Source organism: Rhizophagus irregularis, chromosome 1, assembly GCF_026210795.1.
Source record: "Rhizophagus irregularis chromosome 1, complete sequence".
Classification (NCBI taxonomy): Eukaryota; Fungi; Glomeromycota; class Glomeromycetes; order Glomerales; family Glomeraceae; genus Rhizophagus; species Rhizophagus irregularis.
In genome coordinates, this window is record NC_089429.1 from 4,747,876 (window position 1) to 4,768,213 (window position 20,338).

General features: G+C 26.8%; 6 protein-coding genes across 6 annotated transcripts; all 6 read left to right on the top strand.

Moving 5' to 3' along the window:
• Positions 1-789: 789 nt before the first annotated feature.
• Positions 790-2,187, top strand: OCT59_000970 (uncharacterized protein; the record flags this gene model as incomplete). Its single annotated transcript, XM_025322186.2, has 2 exons — positions 790-1,828; positions 1,925-2,187. 2 exons carry the CDS (start codon positions 790-792, stop codon positions 2,185-2,187), a joined length of 1,302 nt encoding a protein of 433 aa, XP_025166866.2.
• Positions 2,188-4,080: 1,893 nt separating this feature from the next.
• OCT59_000971 (uncharacterized protein) lies at positions 4,081-5,481 on the top strand (the record flags this gene model as incomplete). The annotated part of the gene is made up of 1 exon (XM_025330890.2): positions 4,081-5,481. One exon carries the CDS (start codon positions 4,081-4,083, stop codon positions 5,479-5,481), a length of 1,401 nt encoding a protein of 466 aa, XP_025166865.1.
• A 2,707-nt stretch (positions 5,482-8,188) lies between these two features.
• On the top strand, positions 8,189-9,016 carry OCT59_000972 (uncharacterized protein; the record flags this gene model as incomplete). The annotated part of the gene is made up of 5 exons (XM_066139234.1): positions 8,189-8,293; positions 8,436-8,483; positions 8,626-8,661; positions 8,805-8,856; positions 8,997-9,016. The coding sequence occupies 5 exons, from the start codon at positions 8,189-8,191 to the stop codon at positions 9,014-9,016; spliced, it is 261 nt and encodes an 86-aa protein (XP_065988657.1).
• Positions 9,017-11,178: 2,162 nt separating this feature from the next.
• Positions 11,179-12,471, top strand: OCT59_000973 (uncharacterized protein; the record flags this gene model as incomplete). Its single annotated transcript, XM_025332814.2, has 1 exon — positions 11,179-12,471. One exon carries the CDS (start codon positions 11,179-11,181, stop codon positions 12,469-12,471), a length of 1,293 nt encoding a protein of 430 aa, XP_025166864.1.
• Positions 12,472-13,207: 736 nt separating this feature from the next.
• On the top strand, positions 13,208-14,614 carry OCT59_000974 (uncharacterized protein; the record flags this gene model as incomplete). Its single annotated transcript, XM_025322185.2, has 1 exon — positions 13,208-14,614. One exon carries the CDS (start codon positions 13,208-13,210, stop codon positions 14,612-14,614), a length of 1,407 nt encoding a protein of 468 aa, XP_025166863.2.
• A 1,752-nt stretch (positions 14,615-16,366) lies between these two features.
• On the top strand, positions 16,367-18,124 carry OCT59_000975 (uncharacterized protein). Its single transcript, XM_025328400.2, has one exon. It carries the CDS (start codon positions 16,372-16,374, stop codon positions 17,776-17,778), a length of 1,407 nt encoding a protein of 468 aa, XP_025166862.1. The 5' UTR covers positions 16,367-16,371; the 3' UTR covers positions 17,779-18,124.
• The last annotated feature ends 2,214 nt before the right edge of the window (positions 18,125-20,338 follow it).

The window sequence follows — 20,338 nt, forward strand, 5'->3', positions numbered from 1 at the left end:
GAATCATTAAAAAAATATTTCAATTTTAAATGACGAGGATATTAGATATAAGCTTATTAATAAATAATCCAAAATATAGCGACGTAGAAATTTATGTAAAGATGAAAAGAAATTATATGGTTGTAAACAATTTAGCAGCAAGTTTCGAAGTATTTGTTAGATTATTTTATAACGGGATGAAAGGAAGTCAAAGATTAATTCCGTTAGAATGGAAATTACAATATTAGAATAAATACATTTATACGGGATCAGAACCTTTATCGAAAGCCTGATAATACAATTGAAGCTTTTTACGCTGCTGATTATTTTCAATTATCAGACTTCGGGATTTTATTACAAAGTCAATTAAAAAATTTAATTATGATTTAATCATATAAATAAACTTCATTCACCTTAACTTTTATGAATAATTTTTTTTTAAACGATAATGGGAAAATGAATTGTAATTTCATTTTAATTTTTATAAAGAAAAGAAATTTACTTTGGGGTTTATAATAGTTTCATTATCTTATTGAGCCTTATTTTCATCGTTTTAGATTAATTATTTTTACTCATAGTTGAGATTTAAGCATTCTAACACAAAAATTCTTGTTTATGATAATCATAACCATATATATATTTTTTTAGTGAAATAAAGGCGCAATGATATACGTGAAACATATCCTTTTTCACAGATTAGTGCAACATAGCGGATATATAATTATTTGGTTCAATCCGAATACAGAATTATTACAAAAAATATTTCTATTTCCAAAAAAATTATTTTTTTTTTAAAAAAAAAAAAAAAAAATGGCAAGAGGATGTTCATTAAATCAAGATTTAAAATTGCTAGTAAATAATCCAAAATATAGTGATATAGAAATATTATGTAAGGATGAAAAAAAATTATATGGTTGTAGAGCAATTTTGGCAGCAAGATCCGAAGTACTTGATGGACTACTTTATAATGGGATGAAGGAAACTTACGAAACCCAAATTTCTTTTCCAACGATCAATTCTTCTGGAATGGAAATTATTTTAGAATATGTTTATACAGGTTCAGTTAGAGAAGAATCTTTAACAAAAGATAATACTGTTGAAGCTTTTTACGCTGCCGATTATTTTCAATTACCTGAACTTCAGGATTTTATTATGAAAGTTCTCAAATGTACTTTGGAGACGAATTATTTAGAAAATTATTCACCAGAATTATTAACTAAAGTTTCAGAAAAAATGCCGTTAACAGAAGATAATATTCTTCTTAATTTATTGGTTGAAGCGGTAGCAATTATTCCTTTAAATGATATTGAATTTGGTCGATTATCTATTACGGGTCTTAAATATCTTTTATCTATTACTCATGAGAAAGAAATACCTTTTGCAACTCGGGAGTATGAAGTTTTTCGATATAGTGCAATCCTAGCAGCAAAACAAGTCTCTAATAATACTTATAGAATTCTTATGGAACGGTTACCAATCTTAGAACAAATAGATAATTCAATCACAACAGTAGGAAATAAAATTATTACAGATCGGGAAAAGGTTGCTAAAGAATTAGAACCTTTAGTTAAATTTATTGATTTCAGAAAAATTAAAGTTCAAATATTAGCCGATTTTATTGAACCATTAGAAATTATTTCAGATAAAATAATCTCTAATGTTTATCGATTCGTAGCATTATTAAATAATTTAGATTTATGTGATATTCGTGGAAAACTAACCGGTTATGTTTGGGATGAGACAGCATGCGGATCAAAACTTGTTATTGAAGATAACGGAAAAACTATACATGCACTAAATAGTTGTGGTTACCAAAATGTTAGAGCTAAAATAGCATTAGAAAATAAAGGTATTTTTGATTGGGATGTAATTATTGAGAAAATTGCTGGTAATTCTTGTGTTGGAATATGTGTGTCAGAAAATTTAAATTATGAAACTTTTGCAGGATATCAATCTACTGGATGGGTACTAAGTTCTAATGGTTATTGTTATAATTCTAATACAAGATTAAGTTATTGTCCATCATTTGGAAGTGGCACGAAAATTACTGTCCATTTGGATATGAATAAAAGAACTTGTGCTTTCACAGTAAATGGTACAAAATATCCAGAAGTATTAGCTTGGAATAATTTACCGTCAAAACTTTATCCAATAGTATCATTATGTTATCCTAGTCGCTTTCGAATTCAACTTCATCAAAAAAATTAAGATGCTTATTATATTTATTATAAATTTTATAACTTTATTATATGAATTATTTTTTCGAATAAACTAATTTATGAATTATAAATAAATATATGATCTATTATTTATATTACCTTGAAATATAGAAAGAATTGTATCGAAGTGGTAGAACTTCATATTTCTATTAAGTAATTTCATTTTTTGCATTTTTGGTGAAAATATTCAAGTAATATTATATTTAGATAAATCATGCATAAAACTTTCAGAAGATTGATGAGATGATTGTATCAAGATTCTGATAAGTTAAACTTCGTCACAATCGTTATAATCACAGTAAATTATTAGCGAAAAAAGAAAATCGTCTTAATATTATTATACAATGCAACTACTAATTAAAGGGTATATTTTGAGATCTAAATTACGTTTATTATATAATGCAGAAAACTAATGTAATCTCATTCAGTTAAACAATTCCTATTATGAGGCTGAATTCAATGGCACTCGTTCAATTTGAGGGTTAAGGACTTGCATGATGATCTAAATTTTTGATACATATTAAATATGTCGTTGATTAAAGGAAAAAAAAATCCAATATTATTTATTTATTAGAAAAGGATTGAGTTTACTAATAAATGTGTTGTAGTGATATAAAAGTTCTGTGTGAAGACGAAAAGAAATTATGTAGTTGTAAAGCAATTTTAGAAGTATTTTGTTGACTACTTCATTTATAATAGAATTAAGAAAACCAAATTTCTTAAATTTCTTTTTCAAATTAAATATAATCTTGGAATGGACTATGCTGAAATACAAGTATTATTATGTGTAGCTCATCGTGAGATGAATGTTGCGTATGTACGTAGTTTAAAGGAGATTTTAAACGTTTCTTAATATAAATAATATTTGCCGTATAAAAAAACCCGCGTGCAATAATTATCAGCCAATTTCTTATTACATTTCGTTAGTAAGCATAAATTTTTTAAAAATACATATTTGACTGACGTTACCTGTTCACAAATAGCGTGATACAATTTTTTTCTCTGGTGAAATTCGATAATATCTTTATCTAAAAGATAGTCATACATCTATTCTAAAATTGTTCGTTATTTAACCCCATTTTTATTTTTCAGTATATACTTGTATATTTGCAATTGTATTTTTAGAGAAAGTAACGATTTCTTTTTTGATAAATTGTTTTGCTATTTAACAGAATTAAAGAAACGAAAATGAAAAGAAATAACATTCGTAGAAGGAAAAGAAGTTTTATTACATACATTAAATAGAAAAAAAAATTATAAAATCGATTGATAGAATTCTATTTAAAAATGACATCGATAAACATTTTTACTCACATCATAACAGCGGCATGAGGTGCTGAGTAACTATTAAATATTCTCCATGCTTTTATGTTACTTCACGAGTTCATTTTTACAGGATAAAACTGTAATTCTATATAAAGGAATACAATTTATCTGTTTGTAGTTTTGATTAAACAATGTAATGTTTACTAATTAAAAAAATTTGTTCATTATTTTAAATAATTACTCTCATTACGCGTAATATTAAACATATCATAATTTTATTTTTAGTTTATAATAAGAATCATTCACCCAAGTTTTTGATATATTTAATGGCTTAAAAGTTTGCATTGGTTTCATAATAATAGAAAAATATTATTTAACAATTATTATCAGTAATCACGTCATTTTTATACAAGATAGTGACATAAACCAAGAATTTTTTTTACAATATGAAGGCGCAGTTAAAATTTCAATGATTCAATTGATGCATGAATTGCATGATGCACATGTCACAACATTCAGAGTTTAGTACAACGTAGTACAGAATATAATTCTTTATAATCCAAAATAGGATCGTGAAAGTGTATTACTTCTCTAAAAAAAAAATTTTTTAAAAAAAATGACAAGAGGATATTCATTAGAACAAGATTTAAGATTATTGATAAATAATCCAAAGTATAGCGACGTAGAAATTTTATGCGAAGATGAAAAGAAATTATATGGTTGTAGAGCAATTTTAGCTGCAAGGTCCGAAGTATTTGATAGGTTACTTTATAATGGAATGAAAGAAACTTATGAAAATCAAATTTCTTTTCCAAAGATTAATTCCGCTGGAATGGAAATTATATTAGAATATATTTATACGGGATCAGTTAAAGAAGAATATTTAACGAAAAATAATATAATCGAAGCTTTTTACGCTGCTGATTATTTTCAATTATCTGACCTGCAGGAATTTATTACAAAATCAGTTAAGAATACTAATTTGGCAAAAAATTATTCACCGGAATTATTATCTAAAATTTCAGAAAACCCATTAACAGAAGATAATATTTTTCTTAATTTATTGGTTGAAACAGTAGCAGTTATTCCATTAAATGATATTGAATTTGGTCGATTGTCTATTGCAGGTCTTAAAAATCTCTTATCTAATACACATGAAAAAGAAGTGCCTTTCGCAACCCCGGAATATGAAGTTTTTCGGTATAGTACAATTCTAGTAGCAAAACAAGTCTCTAATGATGTATACAAAATTTTTATCGAGCAGTTACCAACCTTAGGACAACTAGATAATTCAGTTCGAACAGAAAATAAATCTATTACTGATAATCAAAAAATTTCTGAAGAATTGATGCCTTTGATTAAATTTATTGATTTCAGAAGAATTAAAGCACAAATAATAGTTGATATCATTGAACCATTAGGAATTATTCCAATCGAAACAACTCTTAGCGTTTATCGATATATGGCATTATCAAATAATTTAAATTTAAGTAATACTCGTGGAAAACCTATTAATCAATTCGGTCCCGGTTATGTTTGGGATGAGACAGCATGTGGATCAAAACTTATTATTGAAGATAACGGAAAAATTGTACATGCACCAAATGGTTGTGGTCACCAAAATATTAGAACTAAAATAGCATTAGAAAATAAAGGTATTTTTGAGTGGGATATGATTATTGAGAAAACTTGTGATTATGCCTGGGTTGGAGTATGTGCACCAGAAGACTTTAATTATGAAATTTGGGCAGGTGATCAATCTACCGGATGGGTATTAGGTTCTGGTGGTTATTGTTATAATTCTAATAAAGGAATAATGTACTGTTCTTCATTTAAAGGTGATGGCACAATAGTTACAGTCCATTTGGATATGAATAAAAGAACTTGCGCTTTCACAGTCAATGGTACAAAGTATCAGGAAGTATCAGCTTGGAATAATTTACCATCAAAACTTTATCCAGTAGTATCATTAAAAAATCCTGGTCGTTTTCGAATTGAACCTCATCAAAAAAATTAGATGTTTGTTACAAATTTTATTTTATTACATGTATAACTTTTTTGAATAAATTAATTTATGAATTATACTTTGTACTTACTAATTAAATTTCTAAGCGAGAAAGTAAAATTTTTATATTCTCGTAACACTAAATTTATTTATACTAGTACGTAATATAGAAAGAATTGTATCGTGATTCATTTTCTATTGAGTAATTTATTTAGTTGGTAGAAAAAGTAAGTTCATTCAGAGTATTTAATAAATATAATAAATGTATCGATAGTACTTCTAAAATCATGAATAGTTAATCAAAAAAAATTGCTTTTGAAAGATCAATTTAATTGGTTATGAAAATCTATACTTCGTTACGATCGTATCACGCAATAAATTAGCAATTTTCTTGAAATAAGAAGGCCATCTTAAAAAAATCCATTTTAGACTATCTAAATTATTTTTATATAATGCAGGAAATTAATGAGGGATAATCTCATCCAATTGAACTAAATTATGAGGCTGAATTCAATAGTGCTCATGCAACTTTGGGTTTGGGTTTATTAAATAATTTATTTTCAACAATAATTGTGAATACGCAGCTAGATATTTCTTTTTTTTCGTATGGATCTAAATTTGTAATATATATTAGATAAGTCATTAGATTTCATTCTCACATATACTGTATATGATTTATATCACTACAGTATATTTATTAGAAATCTTATTCTAATAAATATATTTTTTCAACTTTTTTTTTGCAATTTTGGCAATATATTAGTTAGCTACTTTATGATAGACGGAATATGGATTATAGTCATAAAAAATGATTATTCAAATATTCATACATAGGCAAAATCATACACTTTAATTCATTACACCGATTCAACTTTAAAAATCTTAAATCTTTGAGCGAGACGGGTGATGGCAAGTGATCTAAATGACATCAAATGACTGGGTTAATTCTGGCTAAGACATTACTATGACTCAAATGACAAATGACCTCGAATAACTGGTTATTCAAAGTCACTTGATTTTCTTAATCACTTGTCATTATTTATAATCATTTGTTATTTTATTTTGTCATTTCAGTCGTTTGATTTTATCACATGATTAATCTCAAATGATGTGATCATTTGTCGAATCATTCGTGTCATAATGCTGCAGATTATTCAATTATTTTTAGTTTTAAAATTTGGCTTTTATTTAATTTGTGGAATATATATATATATATATATATATATATATACTGTATACCGTACGGTTCCGAAATTACGCAACCATTTTTTGCACTTAATTCTGGCCAAAGTCCTCATAGTTCCGGCCAAAATCGGCTTAATGCGGGCCAGGGTTGCTTATTTTCGGGGGGGGGGGTTGCTTAATTTCGGAACCGTACGGTAATTATGTTATTATACTATAATGACAGCAGAATTTTTACTTATGAACAAAATTTATATTGACATTGTATAGAAAAGGCTAATTCTTTATATTTAATGGCCGTAATTCTACTTGATATGCATAAAGTTCACTGCAACATTTCATAATATTATTAATTTATAGACAAGGTTCGTTCACCCAAACTTTTAAGTGTATTTAGTGGTTTGAACGGTTGTATTGATTTTACAAAAATGGGAAAATGCCATAATGAATTATAATTACACTTTTTAATAATAGTTATAAAGAAAAGAGTTAGTTCTTTTATAATTACAGAATACAATTGTTACTTCTAAAGACGGAAATATTATTGTTCTAGCACGAAAAAATCATGTTAAAATCGAAGTTTTTTGCATGAATAAACTTATGTGGCCAAGTTTTAAATGTGCTTTGTCATCATTCATATAATGTATATGTGATGCACTCTGGTACAACATAGTGTAATATTTAAATATTGGTAGAATAGGATTGAAAGTATTATTTTTTCTAAATAAAAAACCTAAAAAAATGATAGGATTGGTCATCAGAACGTACACATGACCGACAACAATCAAACCATAATAATATAAATTATTTATTTTAATAAATTTATTATTAAGGCCTAATAAATACATTATTAAAGAATAAAGAATGTCTATTAAAAAATTTATGTACAAATTCTATATCTGACGTTTTTTCTTTGTTACATAATATACCTCATTTTAAAACTACTGTTAATTTGTTAGTTATAATACAATAAGACTAAAGATAATAGATTTTATAAAATCAATAAATTGATATAATTATAATTGCTGTTTAGATGTTTGTCAAGCAATATAAAATATTAGTCAAATAATATATAGTATCATTGTATAATTAATATATTAATTACACAATATCATAAAATCATATGTATTATAAGCCACAATTATACATTATATTAGTCATTATTAGGCTATTTATATTTCTTAGTTTTAGGTTAAATAACTTATAAATTAATTGATGTAATAAATGTGACTCATACATGATCTTAATTTTTTTTATGAATCATAATAAGTTACTGATCAAATGTTATTAGTCACTATGTATTCAAAAGATTTTACAAGTATATATATACCCTTAAACCTTCTCAAACTTTCAAATTTTTTTCAAACGTAATTAAACTTATTACTTTCAAATATATTATTTTTTTCAAACGTAATTAAACTTATTACTTTCAAATATTTTTTTTAAACGTAATTAAACTTATTACTTTCAAATTTTTTTCAAATGTAATTAAACTTATTTTTTTTCAAACGTAATTAAATTTATTAAAAAAAATACAATGACCAGCAGACATCATAATAAGAAATCATTTTTAAGTCAAGCAAAATATGATATTCAAATGCGGGCAAGGGTTATCGAACATATAGAGAAGCCACTATGTATGGTAAGTACAAAGGGATGGTGCGCACTGCAGGGTTCACGATCGGGCTAGTTTCTTCCCAATTGCATCCAAGGTTACAGCCTGAACGGAGTCTTGCTTAGTTATTTTGTAGCTAATCTCTTTTTTAATTCTTTGAAATTTGTAGGACACGCTTAAGGAAATATTGGAGAAGATAACGAAGACACCATGTATGGTAAGTATGAAGGGATGGTGCGCACTGCAGGGTTTACGATCGGGCTAGTTTCTTCCCAATTGCATCCAAGGTTACAGCCTGAACGGAGTCTTACTTAGTTATTTTGTAGCTAATCTCTTTTTTAATTCTTTAAAATTTATAGGACACACTTAAGGAAAGATTGGAGACACTATGTATGGTAAGTATGAAGGGATGGTGCGCACTGCAGGGTTCACGATCGGGCTAGTTTCTTCCCAATTGCATCCAAGGTTACAGCCTGAACGGAATCTTATTTAGTTATTTTTGTAGCTAATCTTTTTTAAATTCTTTAAAAATTTGTAGGACACGCTTAAGGAAAGATTGGAGAAGATAACGAAGACGCTGTGTATGCATGGTAAGTATGAAGGGATGGTGCGCACTGCAGGGTTCACGATCGGGCTAGTTTCTTCCCAATTGCATCCAAGGTTACAGCCTGAACGGAGTCTTACTTAGTTATTTTGTAACTAATCTCTTTTAATTCTTTAAAATTTGTAGGGAACGTTCAAGGAAAATAAGAAGAGAAGTATGTATGGTAAGAATGAAGGGATAATGCAAACGTGGCAAAAGAATTCTACAGGATTTAACATTTATTAATTAAATTATGGTATTTAAAATTTAAATATTATAAATTATGTAATAATTTATGGATATTTTATATTGTTAACGTCACGAGCACGTAGACCAAATCTTTTTATTGAAAAATTGTACGAGCATTGAATAATTATTCACACCAAAGTGTTAGAACTGAAATAGCATTAGAGAATAAGGGTATTTTTGAATGTGGATATATCTTAATATACTTTAATAACGAAAATGAAATGATAAACGTGATTTACAAATCGGGAATGGAAGATGGCATGGGGAAGGGCACGAACTTATAGGGCGTCAAAATATTTTAATTATGAAAAACATGCAGCAAAACAACCTATTGGATGGGTATTAAGTTCTATAGGACATTGTTAAAAGGAGTAATGAATTACTGTCCTTCATTTGGTGATGGTACAAAATATCCAGAAGCTTGGAATAATTTACCATTTAAACTTTATCCAGTAGTATCATTATATCGATCTGGTTGTATTCGAATTCAAACTCATCAAAAAAAATTAACAAATTTTATGATTTTATTATATATCTATATTTTTTTTTGAATAAACTATGAATTATCTATTTTATTTTCTCGTAACATCATTTATTATTACATGATATATAGAAAGAATTGTATCAAAATAATCGAATCTCATTCTCTATTAAATGATAAAAATAAAATAATTAATTTAATAAATGTATCTAAATCATGCATAATAAGCATCTTGCTTTCAGAAAGATTGATATAATAATCTAAAAATTTAAATTTTAAGAAGTAAATTAGCAACTTTCTTGGAAAAGTAGACTGTCATTAAAGTATATTTTTGAGTTGCATTTCATAAATTATGATGTTGGAGAGTAGATCTAATCTCACCCAGTTGAAAGTCAAATTATGAGACTAAATTCAATGATTTATTTGTTATTTCTTTCTTTCGTAGTGACCTAAATGTGTGATATACACTATATAGTAAATAAAACAATACATTTTTTTTTACAATAAAAAAAACTTGTCATTAGAGCAATTAGCCATATAGAAAATTTATAAAGAACAATGTTAGTAAAGTAATTAATTGAACGAAGTAAATTTACGAAAACCATAAATAATTTGTCGATGAACCCCTTCCCTTCTGTCATATAATTGTATTTTTACGAAATAGTATTATCGCAATTTTCGAATTACTGAGAACAGTTTAAAGAGGAAAATAAAATAAAAAAAAATGTTTTTTTTCAAAAACCCACGAAAACAGTAAATTTTATTGCATTTTTAGATAGAGAAGGTGCGATTATAACCTGAAAATGTTAATTTTACTTAATTTTTCGGTATGTTTGCATATAAGCGACTTTTGAGATTTTGTGTAACCTAAAAAGTTCTCTATAAGTAAACTTACCTAAGAGTTGGATTTTTCATCCTAAAATCAAGGGTTTCATGTTATAATCGCACCTTCTCCTTCCAAAAATACAATAAAATTTACTAAAAAAATCATTTTTTTTATTTTATTTTCCTATTTAAACTGTTTTCAGTAATTCGAAAATTGCGATAAATCGATATTCAAAGCACGTTTACATATGTAGGTATAAACGCTCAATTTCCATAAATAGGAATTAATTCACATTCTTTCATTTGCGTTTAGCAATGAATACTTATCAAAATTCGTAGTGAATACAAAATAAAAAAACATCGATCAACATTTTTGCTGATTATATATATTATTGTCTTATAATGTATCCAAAATTATTTCTTAATTGATCAACTTTTAAGGGATAGTAAAGTTTGTATTTTTAAAAAGCGTATCTAATTTTTCTTTATTTTTAAATATTCTATATTTAGTAAAATGATGTACAAAATAATTAATTTCTCTTTTTTGCTTTTTTTTTATGTAAACGTGAAGATGATCGTTTTTTTACTAAGTAGATTTTTATAAAAAATTTTTACATATATATAAAGACAGAAAGCAAAAAAAAAAAAATCCTACCACTTTACTTTAATGCCATTCTTCTCTTTTCCCAATTTCTAGCACAATTTTTCTTTTATACGAAATTGTTGCCCTATATAAAACCTATTACTCGAATATAATAATAGAAATAATAAAACATGGTTGCTTCAAGCTTCATTAAAATATTTTCTATCGTTGTGCTAGTTGCTCTCAAAGTCTCAGCTCAAAGAGAATGTCCTTCAATTCAAGTCGAAGATAATACCACCGAAAAAAAGAGGTTTATTGTTATTTTTGATAAAGAAGTTAAGAATGCTGCCGAAGATCATTATGAAATGATGAAAGAATGCTATAAAACACGTGTTCAAAGTATCATTAAAGCTGATGAAAGTAATGATAGTACTGTGTTTGATCAAAGTGCTATTAGGGATTTTTCTGTTGATGGATCTATACAAGGATATACCTCATATTTTACACCTGAATTTGCAAAAGCAGTTGGAAATATGAAAAATGTTAAACTTATTGAAGAGGAAAGAAAAGTTAAAGTAGATGTTCCTCAACGTTTTAGTAAACGTTATTTTATAAATAAACGTGCAGAAGACGATGAAGTAGGACCGAACCTTGATCGTATTGATCAAGCTAAACGTCCGCTGGACGGAAAATTTATTTACCCTGATTCAGCTGGAAAAGGTGTAAATATTTTCATCGTTGACAGTGGTATTTTACTTACACATGAACAATTTAATGGTCGTGCCAAATTTGGACGTTCTTTCTGTGGAAATTGCACAAGAAATGTTATATATCATCATGGTACTTTTGTTGCTAGTGTTGCTGCTGGAAACAGTGTAGGAGTAGCAAGAAAAGCCAATATTATTGATGTTAGAGTTTTAGATGCTGAAGGTGAAGGTTCAACTGCCAATATGATTGAAGGTTTATGCTTTATAATTAAACAACACAAAAATGGTAAAAACAAGAATTCAGTTGTTAACATGTCTCTTGGAACAGATTCTGTATCACGAGCTTTAAATCATGTTGTCAAAGAAATTACTGATGCTGGTATTCACATGGCTGTTTCTGCTGGAAATGCATTTTCTGATGATGCATGTAAAATATCACCTGCATCTGCACCTTCAGCCATTACATCAGGTGCTACCGAAGGAACAAGTGATGCAGTCACAGATTTCTCAAACATTGGAAAATGTGTTGACATTTTTGCTCCAGGTCGTAATGTTTTAGGTGCTGGTATTGGCGATAATGATTCATATAGAGTATCTTCTGGTACCTCTTTTTCTTCTCCACTTGTTGCTGGTACATTAGCTCTTTTAATTTCCAAGAGTGGTAATAAACCACCAGCTGCATTAACAGAAGTTCTTATTAAATTATCAACGAAAGGAGTTATTACTGGTCTTAAAAAGGGTTCTCCAAACGCCCTTTTACGTATTCCAGCTCCATAAATAAATTATATAGATATTTAAATTAGAATTAATTATTTCTTAATTTCCTATGCAAAACGTGTCTTTTTCTTAATTGAAAATTAATATCCAGATACTACTCACGTAATGTAATGCAACTCAATAAAATTAATTGAAATTATTTTATGCAGTATGTTTTCTTTTTAATAATATTTTGATGCTCGTGTAATAATTTATTGATTTACTGTTTTCGACGACGAGAAGTCGATTCAATAGATTTGCATTTAATCACCCTTTGATTAAATTTACAAATAATAGATCATGACAAATTTTTATCGTTAAACTATATATTATAATGTAATATAATGTAATCAAAAATTTATAACACTTACATATAAGTTCGTTAATGTCTCTTAAAAAATTACCCATATTAATATATAATCGTTTATTTTAAATTTTATAAAAAGAAATAAATCCTGCTTTTAATACAATAATAACTAATTTTTTAATTATTATTTTCAAATGATTTATTACATTTATTACATTTGAATATGTTATCGTAAATCACTATTGAGGCACAGCTAAGAACATTCCTTTTTAGTTTTTACAGAGTTTAGTACAACATAGTACAAAATATATAAGTTTAGTATTTCAATCCAAAAATAGAAGATTCATTTAAATATTCTTCCGTTTCTAAAAAAAAAAAAAAAAAATCTTCTATCCCTAAGAAAAAAAATCTTCTATCCCTAAAAAAAAAATTTTTTTTAAAAAAAAAAAAATGGCAAGAGGATATTCATTAAGTCAAGATTTAAAATTGTTAGTAAATAATCCAAAGTATAGTGATATAGAAATATTATGTAAGGATGAAAAAAAATTATATGGTTGTAGAGCAATTTTAGCGGCAAGATCTGAAGTACTTGAAGGACTACTTTATAATGGGATGAAAGAGAGTTTTGAAGGAAAAATCTCTTTTCCTGCGATCGATTCTTCTGGAATGAAAATTTTATTAGAATATATTTATGTTGGATCACTTAGAGAAGATTCTTTGACTAAAGAAAATATAGTTGAAGCTTATTATGCCGCAGATTATTTTCAAATACAAAGTCTTCAAGAATTAATTATAAAAACCCTTAAAAATACGCTAGCAAGAAATTACGCAAAAAATTATTCGCCAGAATTATTATCTAAGGTTGCAGAAATCATGCCATTAACAGAAGATAATATTCTTCTTAATTTATTGGTTGAAGCAGTGGCAATTATGCCATTAAATAATATTGAATTTGATCGATTGTCTATTGCAGGTCTTAAATATCTCTTGTCTATTACACATGAAAAAGAAAAGCTTTTCGCAACCTCGGAATATGAAGTTTTTCGGTATAGTGTAATTCTAGCAGCAAAACAAGTCTCTAATGATGCTTATAAAACATTTATAGAACGGCTACCAACTTTAGGACAAGTAGATAATCCAATCAAAGTAGAAAATAAATTTATTGCTGATATACAAAAAATCGCCGAAGAATTGAAGACTTTGATTAAATTTATGGATTTCAGAAGGATTAAAGCGCAAATAATAGCTAATATTATTGAACCATTAGAAATTATTCCAGCCGAAATTATTCTCAGTGTTTATCGGAATATAGCTTTATTAAATAATTCACATTTAAGCAATACTCGTGGAATATCAATTAATGAATCAGATTATGTATGGGACAAATCAGCATCTGGATCAAAACTTATTATTGAGGATAATGGAATAATTGTACGATCTTTAATTAATAAAGGTCTACATCATAGTGTTAGAGGTAAAAAGGTATTAGAAAATAATGGTATTTTTGAATGGGATGTTATTATTGAGAAAGATTGTAAAGGTGTATGGGTTGGAGTATGTTCATCAGTAAACTTTGATTATGAAAATCCTGCAGGAAGGCAATTTACCGGATGGGTATTGGGTTCTAATGGTTATTGTCGCAATTCTGGAATTAGTAGCCTAGAAAATTATTGTCCCCCGTTTCACGAAGATGGTGCAAGAATTACAGTTCATTTAGATATGGATAAAAGAACTTGTTCTTTTACGGTCAATGATACAAAATATCGGGAAGTATCAGAATGGAACAATTTACCATCAAAGCTTCATCCAGTAGTATCATTGGGTTATCGTAGTCGTTGCCGAATTCAGCCTCATTAAAAAAATTAGAATGTTTAGCATAAATTTTATAGCACATGTGAGTGACAGAAGCTGGACATGAATTAACTATACAAGTTACAATTTTTGTAAGTTTTTGTTTAATATAATATTTATTTAGGACATGTTTTGAAAGTTGGTAAGTTTAACTCCATAGGATTTAGTTTCAATTTTGTAAATTTTGTGATTATTTAACATGTCCAACTTCACCTACTACCATGGATGTTTGACTTTATTTATATGTAAATTTAATTTTAATAATTAAAATATTTCTATATTCTCGTAAATCAAATTTATATTATTAATACTACGTGACATAGAAGAATTGTATCGAACTACATTTTCTATTAAGTAACCCCAGTTTTTGTTAAAGATAAAAGAAACTGTTTAATAAATATGATAAATGTATCGAAATATATAGACTTAATTATCTGATAAATCATGCATAACAAATAATTTTATTTTAAAAAAGAAAAAATCGACATCAGATGGTGACAAGAATCTAATTACAGCTTACAATTGTTATAATCAAGGTCTAAATTATGCTGTATATGTGATATAGAAAATTAATAGAGAGCGGATCTTATCCAGTCGAAAAAGTTAAATTATGAGGTGAATTCAAATTTATACTTACCGTCAGAATTAATTACGGTATATGAAGCTTATACCGTGATATATTAAATCGCCGTAATAGCGTAATTATTTAATGCCATATATACAATAATTACACAAAGAAAGTAATATTTTTTTTGATTATGCCATAGATAATTTGTAATATAATGCTGATCTTGATGATTTGTTAAATGTTTAAATGGTAAAATTCATATTTCGTAATGCCGTAATTTCAATTCGGCAATTCCGACGGCATCTATAGTTGAATTTTAATGACCTATTCTCCAGCAAATAATTGTGAAGATATAAATGTGTGATATACACTATAATAAACAATTTAAAAAGATTCTGAATAAAGATGTCCATTAGAACAAGATTTTAAATTACTAATAAACATAGCGATGTAGAATTTTATGTGAATACGAAAGTAAATTTGAGTCATAGAATAATATTAGCAAAAGTATTTAGTTGACTAGTACTCTGTAATTAAATGAAAGAAAGTTATTAAATCAAAATCAAATGGATAGTTACAAACGCGCTAGAAAGAATTACACAAATATTACCTTATCAGAATTATATTATGCTCATAATTCAGTATGGTATGAACAGAAATTTTTAGTTATGATAATTTGATATTGAAATCTTTATTTCAACTCCGTGATATAAATTTCTTAAAAAAGGATGATAATTCTTTATTCGCTAAAGCATGAAATTTAATATTTTACTATTATAACTTATTTACATAAAAAAAGTTCATTCCCCGTAACTTTTATATGTATTTAGTATTTAAAGGCTTATATTTTTTTAATTATAATAGAAAAATGAATTGTAATTTCACACTTTTAATGGATATAAAAGTGATTTTTCTTTGGGTTTACAGTAGTTCCATGATTAAACTTATTGGAGCCTTATTTAAATTGTTAAATAAACTAACGCAAAAAAATTTTGTTCGTTCGTTGTTGTTTTAGCTATGAAATTTATCTTGAAGTTTATCATTGTAAAGGCGCAGCTTAAAATTTCAATGATGTAATGATGTACAGAAATATATTTTTTAAGTTTAGTGATTTAGTGCAACATAGTACAGATATAAATATTTGGAAAAACAGAATACTCTTTTTTTTTGAAATTTTTTTTTTTTTTCTAAAAAAATGGTAAGAGGATATTCATTAAGTCAAGATTTAAAATTGCTAGTAAATAATCCAAAGTATAGTGATATAGAAATATTATGTAAGGATGAAACAAAATTATATGGTTGTAGAGCAATTTTAGCATCAAGGTCTGAAGTACTTGAAGGACTACTTTATAATGGGATGAAGGAGAGTTTCGAAAGACAAATTTCTTTTCCAACGATCAATTCTTCTGGAATGATAATTATATTAGAATATATTTATGTTGGGTCAATTAAAATAAATTCTTTGACTAAAGATAATATAATTGAAGCTTATTATGCTGCAGATTATTTTCAATTATTGGACCTACAGGAATTTATAATGAAAACCATTAAAAATTTTTTTAAAAATAATTTCACGAAAAATTATTCACCAGAATTATTATCTAAAGTTGTAGAAATTATGCCTTTATCAGAGGATAATACTCTTCTTAACTTATTAATCAAAGAAATAGCAACTATTTTATTATCTGATATTGAAATTGGTCGATTATCTATTACAGCTCTTCAATATCTTTTATTTTATACAAATGAAAAAGATATACCTTTTGCAACACCAGAGTATGAAGTTTTTCGATATAGTGCTATTTTTGCAGCTAAAAATGTTTCTGATGTAACATATAAAACTCTAATGGAAAAATTACCAACTTTAGAGCAAATTGATAACTTGATTCAAATAGAAAATAAACTTATTACAGATCATCAAAAAGTTGCTAAAGAATTGGAATCTTTGATCGAATATATTGATTTCAGACGAATCAAAAGAAGTCAATTTGATTTCATTGAACCGTTAAAAATTATTCCAGCTGAAATAATTCAACACAATTCAGAATTAATTAATTCAGATTTAGATAATATTCGAGGAATACCAATTTATAGAATTAAAGAATCTGAACTTTTTTGGGATAAGTCAGCATGTGGATCAGGTCTTATTATCGAGAATAATGGAAAAGTTGTACAAGCGTCTCGCTTTATTAACCACCAAAGTGTGAGAGGTACAATAGCATTTGAAAATAAGGGCATTTTTGAATGGGATATTATTATTGAGAAGAATTGTTCATGGTCTTGGGTTGGAGTATGTGCAACTGATGACTTTTATTACGAATCCTTTGCAGGATCTCAAGCTACTGGTTGGGTATTGGGTTCCGGTGGTAATTGTAGTTCAGTTAGTGGATTTTATTATTGTCCGTCATTTCACGAAGATGGTGCAAAAATTACTGTTCATTTAGATATGAATGAAAGAACTTGCGCTTTTACAGTCAATGGTACAAAGTATCTTGAAGTATTAGAATGGAATAATTTACCATCAAAACTTTATCCGGTAGTATCATTATGTTATCCTGGTCGTTTTCGAATTCAATCTCATCAAAAAAATGAAAATATTTAATACGAATTTTATGTTATTTATTATTTGTATTTATATACTAGTTAAAGAATGGTACCAGTAACGAAATTCGAGTTATGTCAATTTTTATGAATTATGTGATAATATGTGGTGTGGTGATCTATGTCCAACTAACCATCACCATATAGAATGTCTGATAACTTCCAAAGTTTTGAATAGTAACTATAAGCAATAATTCCTTTTAACTACTGTATATATCTAAATATTAAATATATATATATTTTTAAACCATAAGATTTCCTGATCTAATTTAGAAAATGAAAGTTACTAATGCCACTTAACCAGATCTGTTAGTTGTTGAAAAGTATGTGTTCTAATTGTACAAATACATCCATGTACGATTAAAATTTTATTTGTGATTTTTATACTGTTGTACGTTGAGCAATTCTGACGTTGATAAAATTTGGTCAATACTGTACGTATATCCTAAAGATAAGAAATTCTTCAATCAATTAATATAAACTAAATGTTAAAATTTTTATAATCATTCAAAGTTACGTACTAATCCATGTTTTCTTGATAATATCTCCTGATTCTGATCTTTTAATCGCACAAATCAATAATCACCAGATTGTATACAAAAAATAAAATTATTATTAATATTTTTATTTTTTCTGGAATCTTCTTGTTTTAATCTTTACATGATATTTCTTATCGGTTTGTTTTAACATATATATAAAGATATTGATTTTAGATCTATTGATAAGATATAATATATAAAAAAAAATTATTTAAATTACAAACTAAGAAACCACGTAAATATTTTACTATTCTTAACCTTAGTGTTTAAATAATTTACTTATAAATATAATTTAAAAAAGAATACATATAAATAATACGAATTAATAATTAAGGTTATTTAAACAATATTAAGAAAAATATTAAAGAAAACTAACCATAAGGAATCACCAATTCTTCCTGGTCTTCTGAATGAAGGTTTTGGGTTATTATATATTTCGTCATCATCCATAAGAGGACAAAAATATTTAGTTTAAAAATTGCAAAATTAAAAATTTATGGCAAATATTTTACTCAACATTAACTGATTCTTTCGTTTGTCGCATTATTTCTTTTTTATGATCATTTTGACTGTCAATACTTTTAAATAATTAATAAATAAATATCATTTGAAGAACAATTAGTTAATGTTTAGAATCATATTACTTAACGGTTTAAATACCTTAGATAATCGCATCATACCCAAATCAAAAAATGTGTTAGAAGACTCCAAAACGGGTTTTGCTCGTTATACCCGTTTATCTTTTTGTTAGATATGACCCTGGTATTACCCGGATAAAAACCTCAAACCAAGATATTTATCAAATATAAGAAGTTTTTTAGAAGTATTGCTAAACTCACCAGTAGTGACCATCAACACCACCTATTTCTGGCCAAAAATTATATTTTAGCCAGAATTAATAAAGAATCTCTTTAGGTCATAAATTATTCCGTCGTGGCGACTAGTAACGATCACCAAGTGACATTCATAATATATAAACATTAATTCTGGCCGGCATTAAAATTCTGGCCAGAGTTAACATCTTAATTCTGGCAAAATTTATGGAGCATATCCGAGGGTATTTATGTGTCAACATAAAACGGATACAAAACGAGTATTACCCCTTTTTACCCGTTTGTCCAGTATACCCGGATTGTATCCGGTTAAGGCCGCTCTATTTTATATACTTTTTACGGGGAGATAATGTGATTGTTATTCTCGGCACAGGAAAAATTAAACATCTGGAAGAAAATGTTGAGGCAGTAAAAGTTAATCTTAGTTATGAAGAATTCTGAAATTAGACAATTACTAATTCAATTGAAATTGTTAGTAATAGATATAAATTTAGTATCGCTCTTACACTTACTAATATGATTTAAAAAAAAATTTTCGTTTAAAGGGAATGACGGATTATTTTTGGCTCACTTTTCGTTTAAAGATAATAATAGGTTATGTTACAAAATAATATATTATGATAATAATTAATCAGCAAAAGCCTTTTGTCTTAATAAAGATATAAATATGATGAATTGAATTGAATCCAACTTTCATTACTAAATTAAATAAACAAATAGTATTACTAGAATATTGTAAGTTGTTAAAAATTCATCAATGATTAAATAATTTTTACCTACTATACAACCTATCATATTGATCCTTCAATAATGTGATTGTTATTTGTTAATAATAATATCTATTGTTTTATATTTGCTCGGTATTTTACTCATGAACTATCAGGATATTCTTCAAGAATTTTACGAAAATGGGGATTTTTCTTGCATTAAAAAGTAAATAGAAAGTGAGTATCGGAAAATTAGAGTTTGAAATAAGGATCATTTTATAGAGTCGCTCATCGAATAGATATGGCCATCATTAATGTCATCCAGATATACCCATGTATTATTGTCTTATACTATTAAATATTTGTCTCCAACTATAATAATTTTTTTTTCCTACAATAAAAAATTATTAAAAATAATCTCTGAATTCTTTTTTAAAAAAAAGTTTCATTGAGTAAAGAAAATTAGTTGAATTTTAATTTTT